Source organism: Gadus chalcogrammus, chromosome 21 (genome assembly GCF_026213295.1).
Source record: "Gadus chalcogrammus isolate NIFS_2021 chromosome 21, NIFS_Gcha_1.0, whole genome shotgun sequence".
NCBI classification, from domain to species: Eukaryota; Metazoa; Chordata; class Actinopteri; order Gadiformes; family Gadidae; genus Gadus; species Gadus chalcogrammus.
The window spans coordinates 16,344,551-16,357,771 of record NC_079432.1 but is presented as its reverse complement, the minus strand read 5'-3'; the positions used below and the strand labels follow the sequence as shown (position 1 = coordinate 16,357,771).

Below are 13,221 nucleotides of genomic sequence, written 5' to 3'. Positions count from 1 at the left end.
TTGGGGTACAGCTGCAGGCCCTGGGGGAGGGAGTGCTGGAGGAGGTGCATGTGGAAGTGGTTGTCGCTCTGCACGGCCTTCTGCGTGCGCAGCTTGAAGATGTTGGTGAAGTAGCAAGTGGCGTCGAAGCCCAGATACACGACGGGGTAGCCGATGCTGAGCGTGGAACGCGGGAGGGAGAGATGGAGAGATACGGTTAGAGAGAGGCACTGCTGTGAAATGAACGTTTCACACTCTGAGACTTCTCTTTCTCATTAAATTGATTGTGTGTGGGAAAAAAACTACTCCGATATCAAGATCCATCAGAATAATGCATTTTCTGTTCGGATGATCCATTACGAATGGCTATATATTCTATATTTTTATATCAGATTGGTGGTAGTGGGGTGTGCAATTTAAACCAATGCGTAAGTATGATGCACACTGGAGAAATCATGCTAATATTATTCCATTCTGGAAGGCAAGAGGTCATTGCTCATTTTTAAACCTCAAGAAGAATACTTTTTACAGGCATTGTCCTATGGAACTTGTTGATTGTAAAAAGTGGTCTGCTGTTTTTAATGATCATATGTGATCCACAAATAAAGACATTCAGGGATTTTTTGACGCAATGTTCATCGACAGAAACAACATACCAGTGTGCAGCAAACAAATGAGACAGGTTAGCACTGGAGATTTTGAGGTCTTTGAGTCGAAGGGAAGCCTCTGTGTACACCAGGAGGATCCACAGGGACACTGTGGAAATACAGATGCCCTTCTCTGCAAGGGGAACAACATATGAAACATCAATGTACACCTACTGTATGTAAGAGGGGATACCATGAAACCTGTAATATCTTCCTGACAGTATGGCACTTCATTAAGGATGGCAAACCAAAACATTTGAAGTGTTTGGAAGTGAAAGAGGTACTAAATGAAAATGAGTCATTTCGGAAAAAAAATTAAATATTTGCCTAGACTAGTAGTCGAGAGTCCAGACTAGTTTGCTAATATTTGCTGAGAATGTGCTAACTTCTTAAATCCACACCTAGAGGGTTTGGTGTCAGCCTTGGGAGACAATCCAAATTAGTTTCTGTTTGGCCAATATATCAGTCTGGCCTTGGGGCCTTGGGCGGAAATGTATTTATCAAATAACGGCAGCCAATCAGATGGCCTATCTATACGCTCTCGATCTCTTTCCTCTTTCCAAATCCTTTTAACATTTATATTCATTCTATTTGAGAAAAGCATTTTTTATTGCTGCGTAGATTGCTTCACTTTCCCTGGACACCATTTATTTGATGCCGGCAGGCTGCAAGGCGCTGATTGGTCCTAACAATGTTTTTTTTGAAGAGGCTCTCAACGGGCTTGAGGTCACACTGAACTGAAGAGAGAAACTGAATGTGAACCCAGGAGATCAGGATTTGTCTCACAAGGCAAGGCCTCATGATGCTCTCATGATTTTGCATTAAAAAATGTGTGTGTGTATCTTGGTTTGAGCGATCTGGTTCACCATCAGAGCAGTTTAGGGACAGATATCTCCACATTGTTGGTGTTAAGTAAAGCATATTTAAAGATAGCAAAAATAAATTGGTCGTACAACATAACACTATGTATTATAATACTTATTACAATGCTTATATTTTAAGCTAAACTAACACCAAGTAGAGTTACAGTCTATACATTTTCAGCTCACTATAAATGGTCAAATTAGAATAACAAATACTATTAAATATATGATGAGTCATAATATGAATACATGTAATACAAAATAAAAGTAATTCATAGATAAATAAAAGTGTATACCGTAATTTGCTGTATATATGCTGCAAGATAATATTTATAATCACCTTTAACATAAATGTCACTCACCTGTGTGCCAAATGTAGTTAAACAACACATAAGTACTGGCCACAAAAAACAGCCAGTGCAGGGGGACAAAAATTAAACAAAAGATATCCAAAGTGAACGCAGCACAGACGAACACCACACAGATGACCTGGGAACAGAGAGCGACGTCCACGTTAGTTCAACCCGTCTGATTCACACCTGCTGACATACAAACTCATCCTCAACATGGATGGATGACAACAAAGGCAGGGTCTCACCAGCCCGTAGCAGTGGAAGGTGGTGTACACGCTCCCGAAAAACATCCAGCAAGGCCAAAGGTATTCCAGTCTGAACTCCAGTGCAAAGTCGGCCAGCAGCACCAGAGACCACACCATCATGCACTTCAGGAAGGTGTAAGCGCTGGGGGGATTCAGATGGAGAACGTTTGTGTGATTATTAAGTCAAACTCGTCCTTGAACGGTTGAGGTTGTACACCGTATATATTTAGTGTAGCTTTTAGTAAAGACCTAACCAGGGGTTGCAAATTTGTCTTGCCTAGAAACCTGAATGCATGGCATCTATTTTATAAGAAAAAATGTACAATGTATTCGTCAAAACACTTCTAAACTAAACATATGTCTCTTATCCATAACAATTATAACTACATTAATAACAATCTCAGAAGCAAACAAAGACAGCGGACAGACAAGCCAGCACAAGCCAGTCACACTATCGGTGTTACACGTGGTCTTTCAGGACATTTGGTATTCATCGTTCACTCACACTACCCTGGAAGTGGAATAATGTGATGGAAGTGAATGGAAGTGAATATGTGTATGCCTACAGTGTGTTTCCACGTTGAAAAGCAAGGAGAGAATGGCTATTTGTTAATTACACATGCATTGTGTCCCCCACTGCATGCCAAACAGGAGCCGGGGTTTTTCTCCTTTGTTCTGGCTCGTCTATAGGCTGCTATCGCCGCGGAGCCGCCTCTTTGTTTGGTTACCATGGCAATAATTCATCTCAGAGAGCAAGAAAGGAAGAGCACATCACTAGGAGCCTTAAGTCAGAGGAAAGGGTGTCGAAGTGTGTCTCCAGCCACATCTCTGTTCGTCTATCCCCTTTATCTCGCGGCCGACACCAGACAGCTCCATTGTAACAGAGCTGCGCTACTGGGATGTAACATTAATACAAACCTATAGCCATGGCTGAATAAGTCAAATATAATTATTTAGGCAAATGATACCCTAACAAAAGATCAAAATGTTGCATACTTAAATTGCATAGGGTTGTTACAGATAAAAACCTGTAAAAAAAAAAAAAGATCTCCTCTGTGTGAAATGCTTTTAGTCTAGACTGGGTCTAGACGCTTTCTGTAACGCTGTAAAATAAATGTCATGGATGAAAAAGCAGTGCATGAAGGCCTCGTTTTAGAACAACAATAGCAATAAGGGCAGACCACCTCTTAATACAAATAAAAATTATATTATAGTCATCAACAAAAATAACCAATAATAATGATGATGAAGATAACAGCCTAATTATCACTATGTGGCTATGTATATTTACAATAACATTTGAGGTTGGGCTCTTTATGTCTAGATCTTTACTCAAGTGTGAGGTGATGCTAGCCTGTTCTGATTGAAGATGACCAACACACCTACACAGCGATAGCTCTCTGTCAACAATATGCCATAATAAAGTAACCAAGAGGCGCCCTACACTCGGCTATGGTGGATCATAATATTGTACATCAGGCCTGTGACAAACGCCTATTTATGATACCGTTATGCTTCAATGCATGCGAAATACGATGTGGGTGGTTGAAAAACAACAACAGGACAAATCAAGTCTTGAGGTGAGACTACATGATGGGAAGATTACACAAAGACGGCACCACAACAAAAGCAATGGCACCCTGCGGTGCGTCACACACACACAGCGCTACCTCTCAGACAGCTTCTCCGTCAATTTCATCTTCTTCATTTTCCTCAGCCTATTGGCATCCACATAACGTTTCTTCATCTTCTACTGTCAATTTCCTCCGCACTCTTACACCGCCGGAGCGCGGTTTTGAAGGATAGAAGAAAATCCCCTTATGGAGAAGATGTTCAGCCTGATGTCCGGGAACAAATAAAACCTCTTGATTTGACCATAGCGGACGCGCCTGCGCATGCGCCCGCCTCGGTGCACCTACACCCCTTCATCGCGCGATGGGAGCAATCCACAGTAGAAACAGGCCCGGCCCTTAGCTTTATAAGCGATAACGCACAACAATCACAGCCAATTGTTCCGAAAAAATAAATGGTTCATGCATAGGAATACACTAGAAACGTATTAATAGGTCGAATCCTGGGCTATGCTTTGGTTGAATGAGCTGTTAGTACACCTAGTTGAACATACCTGATGATTGATTCACTGGTGTTTGTTAGAACCTTCTCAAAACGGATATTCAACTCTCTAAACTCATGTATGAGTTAACATGTGGACTATTTACAGTGTATTTATTTTATATTATTCTGTGTATGGGTCTTACTTTGATATGTTAGTGAAATCACACAAAGGTTGTAGAGCAGGAGGCCATGAAACCAATGGGAATGGTATATTCAGGATATATATGGAATACAATATATTCAGATTGTAAACATGTCTCACTCAGAACATACAGTATATGCATGCCTTCCAATCTTTACTTTCAACAATGGTCAACAATGGTACAATGGAGCTTTCAAGAGAAATTAATTCAGAGGTTGTTATTTGAGTTTTGGTAGTTCTAACTGAATGAATGGTCTACAACATTGGAAATATAAATACAAAAATACCTATATTTCTAGCTATAGGATATACCATCTCTGGTTTTATGAAATTGCATCAAGCATTTGTAGGATGTAGGAAGTGTTCTTGACTAGGTAGATAGGTGCTCAGACTCAAGAGTGATGAACTATAGGTGTGAAAACCCCACTGCTGATTTTCAATCATAGAACTATAGTTATATAGATCCTGTCTAGCAAATGTTCACAGTAAATTCAAATCCATAATCACGTTGATATGACAACAATGGTTGACTCAATCCATCACTCCTAACCCATACAACCCCTGTCTAGTTGCCATAAAGTGCTCTATTTTGCACATGGCGTCACATCCCTACTGATGATATTATGAATCATCAAGACTTCGTCTGACGTCTCTAGTACTTCCACAACAAGTAATGTCCCCTTTAAGGTTAATAGAAATAAGCATCTCTCTGCAAAGGGAGTGTTTTAAAAATAACTTCTCTGTTAAAGGAGACATATTATTGCGTTTTCACAACATAGTATTTGAGTTCCAGAAAACATGTTTTTGAAGCTGTTTGCTGGAAATAGCTTTTAGGAAAAAAAATATCTCACCTACCACTATTCCCCTCTGTTTCAGTTGTTCAGTTTGTTTCTGGTGTCTGTAGCTTTAATGCAAATTAGCTGCTGCCCATTGACCAATGAGCTGTCAGACTGAACCACAGCATGGAGGAGAAGGGATTGTTGCCGTTTGCGGACTCCTGGAGCTCTATATCTATATAATATAATATAATACAATAATGATATATGTGGATTTATATAATATTATATCTAATATCACGGCCAAAAGCTATGTGCGCCTCGGATGATAATATGAATCATAAAGACTGCGTCGGACGTCTCTGGCACTTTTACAACAAGTAAAGACTCGTAGTCATGGTTGAGATGAATTGGGGGAAGGGAACTTTGACCATGACTCTCTGAAGTCCATGAACCGCGACATGGAGGAGAAAGGGATTGTACTCTTGGAGCTAAGATGCCGAACTGCCACAGAGCTCCCCTCGCCGGAGCTGCCGGACGGCCGCCGAAGCTTCGGCGGCACCACCGGAGCTGCCGGACTAGTCCGGCCGCCATCGAAGCCGTCCGGCCGCCTCCGAAGCTTCGGCGGCAGTCCAGCAGTTCCGGCAGTGTAGTCCGGAAGCTGAACTGCCGCCGAAGCTTTCAGGCTGCTCAGGCGGGTGTCCTCCGGGAGCTGAAAAGTCTGGCGGGGGTAGCTCTGCGGCAGTCCGGCAGTCCGGCAGCTCAGCTCCGGGAGTACATCCCTTTCTTGTCCATGTCTCCTCCTCTGGACTGCCGCCAAAGCTTCGGCGGCAGTCCGGCAGCTCCGGCGGTGCCGCCGGCAGAGAAAGGGATTGTACTCCCGGAGCTGAGCTGCCGCCGAGTTCCCCCCGCCGGAGCTGCTCGTCCGCTGGTCCAAAAAAATTCTTAGCTATGCTGATTGGAGGGGAATGGGGAAGTGGGGGGTAATATTCAACTATGCCCCCTTCCGACGTAGGAGGGGGTGCCGTTACTGACTGGCTCGTTTGGTAACTGTAGGCGGGGTACTTTCAGAAATGCATATCTCACTCAAGAAATCAGGTACAGACTTTTTTCAAAGTTTGTATGCGTGTGGGAGCACCAGAGACCCAAAACAACACCCCAAATCCAAGGAAAAGTGTTGTTTTCACAATATGTCCCCTTCAACAAATGAGACAAACACCTCTTTTTAAATTATTTATTTATTCATCCTCCACTATGGAGGTAATAATACTATTTATTTATTAGGCTTAGGCAAGGATTTTTATTTTTATTTTCTGCAGGGCTGATGGTGTATGTTTGCGAGTGTGTGCATGTTTTTCTTTTGTTTATTGTATGTACTGTTGGGTATGGACACACCCTGCTGCTCCTCCACATCTGAAGTTCCTAACGGAAAAATAAAGTAATTTGAATTTGAATTTGAATTTGAATCTGAATTGTAAATATATTTGCCTAAACCTATTGCAGGAATAGGCAAATATCTTTTTGCAAATATTAATACATAGACAGCTTTAAACTGCCTTAAGGGCAATATTTGCAGCACACATAAGTTTACTTGTTCACTGGTCAGGAAAGTGAATGCAACAGATTCCTTTCATCAAGTTTCCATCTTCTGGCAACAGGATCCTCTTCTTCAGACATAGACTGTTTCCCTCAACCTGCAATGAGGCAAATGTAGGTGCGTCAGCTTTATAAGCGATGACTACCTGCATCGACTCTTTGGACACAGTTGTCATGGTCATTCCTGACACAACCATATATGAAATTGTAATTGGTTGATTGTTCAATTAGATTATCTATTACCCTTAATTTAATTAGAACTGTGAAACATAGCACTATAATCAGCCATCTGCGATATTGACCCCTGTAATTGTGTTACATTCATTTTAGATCGGAATGCAGAAAATGAAAGAAATTCCTGAGAAAAGAAATAAAAAGACACCTAGATTACTAGTTAAGGAAGGGTCAAATATTTGTCAGACTTTCATTGATTCTCTGGCAAAACATGGAAGCGTGTTATATATATACATTCACATAATAATGTGTCATGTGGCAGACCAGTTGTGGAACCAGCTGGGAAGCTCTTTACTGAAGTCCATGGACCCTTGTGGGACAGGACTACGTGTTGCCAGTAGCAGGTCACTCGGAGGGAAAGATCAGGCGACATTTGAACATATTGACCAAGAAGACAAAAGTAGACACAGGTGTGGTTAATATATTGATAATCATTACTTTTTTTCATATATCATATAATGTATTTTTTTGCTCTATAGTAATTGAGACATCAATAGAAAACGTCATCAAAAAGTATAACATTTTGATGTTTAACTTAAAAAATATATAAGAATTTCATGTACATAACAGCAGTTGTTAGCTTGATCGATTAAAGGTCCCATTGCATGAAAATCTCACTTTATGAGGTTTTCTAACAATAATATGAGTTGTCCAAGCCTGCCTATGGTCCCCCAGTGGTAAAAACTTGCGTTCGGGATAATTCCCGATGGGCCGTTAACGTTTCGGGGCTGTCGGGCTGATTACTGCGGGATAACAATATTGCGTTTATAAAAGCTCCTTGCAGCACCGACGGCAGCCTGAGCTGTGCAACCGCAACCTCACTCACTCAACAGATGCAAAAATCACAAACTGTAAACGTCGCAACCGAGTCGATTTTTAGAGTGGAGTAACTGCTAATGACAACATTGAACTCTTGTGTAGGCTCGAACAGAGTGACACACAAACACACTTTTAAGGAGTTTTTCACCCGCTCCATATCCTTGCTTTCCCCAACAAGTTTGTGCGGCGTGCTTGTTGTTTTGTTTCCGGTGTAGCTAGATCCGGTATGGTGCTTGTAGTTTTCTAACGTGACTAGTTGTTGCTAGACAGCAGGTGAAAAAACGACAATGTTTGCCAAGCCAAAAGAGCGTTAATCGCGCGATAAAAAATAATAACGCGTTAAACTGACTAATTATATGATATAGATATCTATGTATAATATGACATTATTTAGATATAGAGCTCAAGGACTCCTGCCGGAGCACCCAGAGTATTCTAGAATATTTACAGAACACTGCAAAAGGCTGTGTGCGCCTCGTACCGTGGAAGCAAGCTGCTCTGGGCCACACCCCCACCCTCCTCCTTCAATTCAATTCAATTCAAAGTGTTTATTGTCATATGCATAAATGAGACGTTCTCAGTTGTGCAATGAAACTCTTCCTTTGTTTCCACAGACTGAATGCCAAGATTTTTTTTACAAGATAGATAGAACAAATAATACATACTTGACTCGCCTCTCTCCTCCTCATTTGCATTAAAGCTACAGACACCAAAACGGCGCGTTTGATAATCTGACCCAAAATGTAATTTTTTCTAAAGATTATTTTATCGTCGGAAAAAAATGAAGATAATCTGTCAGTCTGTTGAATAATCAAATTCGTATAGTAGTACGTACAATAGGATGTTTGAATCTACGGTTGGAAATGCCAACAGTTTATTATTCATAGCAGTGGTCTTCTATTCAGAAACAACCAACCGTAGAATGCTGTAAATGACAGAATGGAGGATTCAAAGCCGTCTAATATATCGGTCTAAAGCTGGGAGCGAAAGGAACACTCAACAGTCAAAAAGGCGTTGGGTTTAGCGGTGCTTTCTGAAGAAGGGCATTGCTCACAGTAGTAGCAGTGTTTTCACGTAAACAGTGGCGGTCGTCTGTTTACGTGAAAATACCTCACATGCTCTTGTTAATGTACCAGCATATATGTCTGGGAGATTCTTGCCTATGTCCTGTCTGATAAAGAGGATCCTGTTTCAAGAAGATGGAAACTTGTTAGTCGAAGACTAATGCCCTCACTTCTCTAACCAGTAAACAACTTCTGCAAATATTGTGTGCTGCAAATATTGCCCTGAAGGAAGTTTATAGCTGTTTATATATCAATATATACAGAGACAGAGGTTGAATATAATCATTGGTTTGGTTATCTTGGTCTGGTGGGGAACCTGGTCTACATGGAAACATACTTTTTGGAAAATGTATGATAGATTGTGTTGCCATAATGCGAGTTACCTTTTTAAGTGCATGGGGACTTAGACACATATGTCAGTATGTATATGTCAAAGCACTATCACTAATCTCAAATATGTTTCCTCTCTCAGCCCCACACCCAACCGAATGTCCACTCGCATACAAGAATGATATTTATTGTTTGTCAAGTACACATAAGCCTCCATAGGCAACAAACAAGGCACATTGAATGTGTGCGTTTGTGTGTGTGCGTTTGTGCGTGTTGTTTGGCTATATAACCTGTGTCAGTGGACGTCTCTGCAGTCAACCATGAAGATGTACACCTTTGCCTTCCTGTGCGCTTGTGGTCTCCTGGCCTTGCAGGTGCCCAGCACCACCGCAGTGGCCGCCACTACTGTAAGCCTCACTTCATTCAGTTATTCAAACTACTAATGGCATATGATGGCGTTTTTACATCATCAATTTCGGTATCTCTATGGCCACCGTTGACTTATCTCCAAAGTAACGACTCTTTCTGTCCTTCTCTTTTCTTCACTGGTGTCTCCCCGCCCGAAGGCAGGTGAGTGCGGCCCGCCGGTCTCTGATCAGCCCTGTGTGCTTCAGGGATCATCGTCCTTTCAACAGCGCAACCACTTTTGTATCCATGTCTGAATTGCACACTTAATGTATTGGTCTTTGCTCTTCCCCCGTGTGGTTGTGGCCCTCAGAGCAGGAGGAGATCGTGGAGAAGCACAACGCCCTGAGGAGAGGAGTCCAGCCGACCGCCAGCAACATGCTGAAGATGGTAAACCCCGCGCTGCACGTCCACGCTGTCAATGTGGACCCAAAGCGCCCAACGCAACATTCATGGGACATCAGTGTTTGTTTGTCCTTCAGTGTTTACATTGTTTTCTTTACAAATGAACGCTTTCTTGGACCTCTTCTCTTACTGGATTGGCCCCGGAATTTTTGCGAAACTGTGGTGGTGATGTAGCATGTCCAGTGGAGGAATCAGCTGACCCTTTGTCTTCTTCCTCCCCACACAAAAACACACACGCGCACAACACAAAAACACACACACAAAGACATGGAGCAGCGAGGCTGCAGCCCACGCTCAGCAATGGGCCGACACCTGCTCCATGAAGCACAGCACTGAAGCCTTCAGACAGATCAGCAGTAAGCACAACCTGGATTGATACTCTTGGAAGCTGTCCTTGCATGCTGTCCTCTGTGCACATTATGTGTATTGAAAGGTCGGTACTGTGGCGCACTGCTCTGTATTTGAGAATATGTGCTCTACAAGAACCAAGCTCTACAATGTGATTGGTTAGATGAACCGCATCCACAAGAGGTTTGACAAAGATCAGAAGACCTGTAAATTGCAATTTTTTAAATGCTACAAAGGTAGCATCTCAAACTCCCCTTTGAAGGAATCCTCTCCTATATCCCTGTCTTTCTCCACCTGCAGCCAGTGACTGTGGTGAGAACCTCGCCATGACCAGCTATAAAACCAGCTGGACCAACTCCATCCAGGCCTGGTACAACGAGGTGCAGGACTGGAAGTACGGTGTCGGATCCTACAACGGACGAGATGTCGGACATTACACCCAGGTGTCCCAGCTTCTGTTCATTCCCCTTCGCAGTCCTTCGTTGAATCCCCCTACCCTCTGTTGTGCCTCCGTTTAGAGATACCTCGAGTCAAATACTACTGAAAAATAGGAAATTGCCATGGAGACGATCATTTGCTGTTTTCCTTCTCTGCGGACAGGTTGTGTGGTACCGGTCCAACGTGATCGGCTGTGGGATGGCTTACTGCCCCAACGCCGAGAAGAAGTACTTCTTCGTCTGCCATTACTGCCCAGCGTAAGCACCAAGTTGTCATATTCCAATTTGAATTCTTTGCCCTCTATGAAATGTTCATATTGTACTTTGTGTAGACTCTCCGATATAACAGATAGATAGACTCAAACAGGACCTTCAATATAAACCATCCGCTTTGACAGTTCTATGAATCCATCGGTTGCAGAGTAGATGGTCAACTGATTTCCAGCGGTCTTTCAGTGAGGTTTAATGCATGATATCCTTTGCCTACGTCACAGCGGGAACTACGGGTTTGCCCTGCCATACAATTCCGGACCCACTTGCGGAGATTGTCCCAATGACTGTGACGATAAACTGTGCAGTAAGTGGCCGAGGCAACCCCTGGCCGCCGCACACACACACACCAACACACTACCTCCCCTCAGCTCCATTAAGCCATCTCCAGTTTATACAAGCCTATGGTCGTGTCCCCAGGCTGACTGATCACAAACCTTTATGTGAATCAATCATGGACCTTCCCTGATGTTCACCATGTGCATGCTGTCCTATCTGTCACAGTCCCCATGTAACCATTGCTCTCTCTATCCCTCTCTCTCTCTGTGTGTCTGCCACAGCCAACCCCTGTCCCCATACTGATCAGTACAGTAACTGTGCGTACCTGGCGCAGCAGTGGGGCTGCGGCCACAGGCAGGTGGCCTCCTGGTGCCCAGCCACCTGCAAATGCGCCAATCTGATCAAATGATCATGGTGAAGAATCACCCATAAGAAGAGTTCTTCCATTCCTAGCTATGCTGTGAACCACGATTAGCATGGTCAATGGAACCTCATCCATTTAGATTGTGATTTGGCCACATGTTCAACCTTTTAAATGATTCTGATATGATGAAATTATTAAATAAATTCAAATGAAATAAACGTGTGGGTTGTAAGCAGCAGTGCCTAATGTCTTCTTCCCCACTTTGATGGGGAGGTTTTTGATGGGGAGGGCGGTACAGGTGCTCCTCCCCGGGTCTCCGGAGGACGTCTGCGTGACATTTACATTTACATGCAAGGCATTTTATCCAACATTCAAGGACACTTTTATCCGAAGCAACATACAGTAAGTTCCTCTGTCAGAAGAAAGAGAAACAATCTATGGTAGTCAGGATGTTCATAAATCCAAGTGCCAAGGATTAACAATCGCTAGGTTAACACTTTGCATGTACACAACGTAGATAGCTGGGATAAGATAGCTGGGATGAGATGCTTCACAACTAAGCACTATAACTAAGTGCAACACACAATAAGTGCGTAGATTAAATGCCAGGACGTACGACATACAATAAGTAGGAGGGGTGGAGTGGGGTGGCTAGGCAGATTCTAGGTGAACTCTTAAATGAGGGACGTATTAAAAGGTACTTCATTACTTTTTGAACACAATCTCACGGTCTTATGAAATGACGGCAGAGACAAACCATTAAAAATGTCCAAGATGTGTCCCATAAGAGGAAGAGGGACCCACTGATGAACCGTGGCTCTGGCAGCCTCAGCATGGATCGACCTCATCAACCATAGTGTTTCCCCACATAATGTCTCCCCCCCCCCCCCCACACACACACACACACACACACACACACACACACACACACACACACACACACACACACACACACACACACACACACACACACACACACACACACACACACACACACACACACACACACACCACAAACGAGAAAACACACAGAAACACACACACACACACACATCCACAGAAACACCCAGACACTTCCTCCCTTACTGGCATGTTGATTCGGAATATCTTTTCTGGCTCTCCGGTGTTTCTGGTGTGTGCCTAATCCCCTATCATCCTTTTGATATATTTTTTAATGATATTTGGAACTCCCTTGTTTTCTTGTTTCTATGTTTTAATGCAGTTGCCTAAAGATGAGGTGTAATTTTGTGTAAGGAAGATTTATGTGTCCAAATTCAACTGGACTTTTGTTGTGTTTTTGGGCAAAAGCTGTGGTCTTGTGGTGAAGTCTTTGCATGGTCTCATTGAATAAATGTATCCAACATACATTTATTTACACATCCCAGCCAGCATCCATTTCTCACCCTTGAACTAAGAATTATTCTGGCTTGTGGGCTCTTCACTCTACACCTCATCTCTGATTTCCTATCCCCTGAATCACCACACGCACGCTATTGTGTTTAATTTAGTTTGCTTTCCATGTGATAATGCGCCAATTACTCTTTTAAATA

The 13,221-nt window shown here is 42.9% G+C and overlaps 2 protein-coding genes across 2 annotated transcripts in view; one reads left to right on the top strand and one right to left on the bottom strand.

The window, feature by feature from the left end:
• Window positions 1-3,956, bottom strand: part of si:dkey-12h9.6 (macoilin-2) — a 10,573-nt gene extending 6,617 nt beyond the window's left edge. The window contains exons 1-5 of the mRNA XM_056581198.1: window positions 3,758-3,956; window positions 2,088-2,229; window positions 1,852-1,978; window positions 636-759; window positions 1-156 (exon numbers count right to left, since the gene is read on the bottom strand). The exon at window positions 1-156 is cut by the window's left edge and continues 23 nt beyond it. Of these exons, the coding sequence (XP_056437173.1) occupies window positions 1-156; window positions 636-759; window positions 1,852-1,978; window positions 2,088-2,229; window positions 3,758-3,834 (626 nt within the window). The 5' untranslated portion in view covers window positions 3,835-3,956. The remainder of the gene's footprint in view (window positions 157-635; window positions 760-1,851; window positions 1,979-2,087; window positions 2,230-3,757) is intronic.
• A 5,917-nt stretch (window positions 3,957-9,873) lies between these two features.
• On the top strand, window positions 9,874-11,716 carry LOC130374989 (serotriflin-like). Its single transcript, XM_056581973.1, has 6 exons — window positions 9,874-9,958; window positions 10,239-10,329; window positions 10,622-10,764; window positions 10,922-11,016; window positions 11,253-11,335; window positions 11,589-11,716. Exons 1-6 carry the CDS (start codon window positions 9,947-9,949, stop codon window positions 11,714-11,716), a joined length of 552 nt encoding a protein of 183 aa, XP_056437948.1. The 5' UTR covers window positions 9,874-9,946.
• Window positions 11,717-13,221: the final 1,505 nt, after the last annotated feature.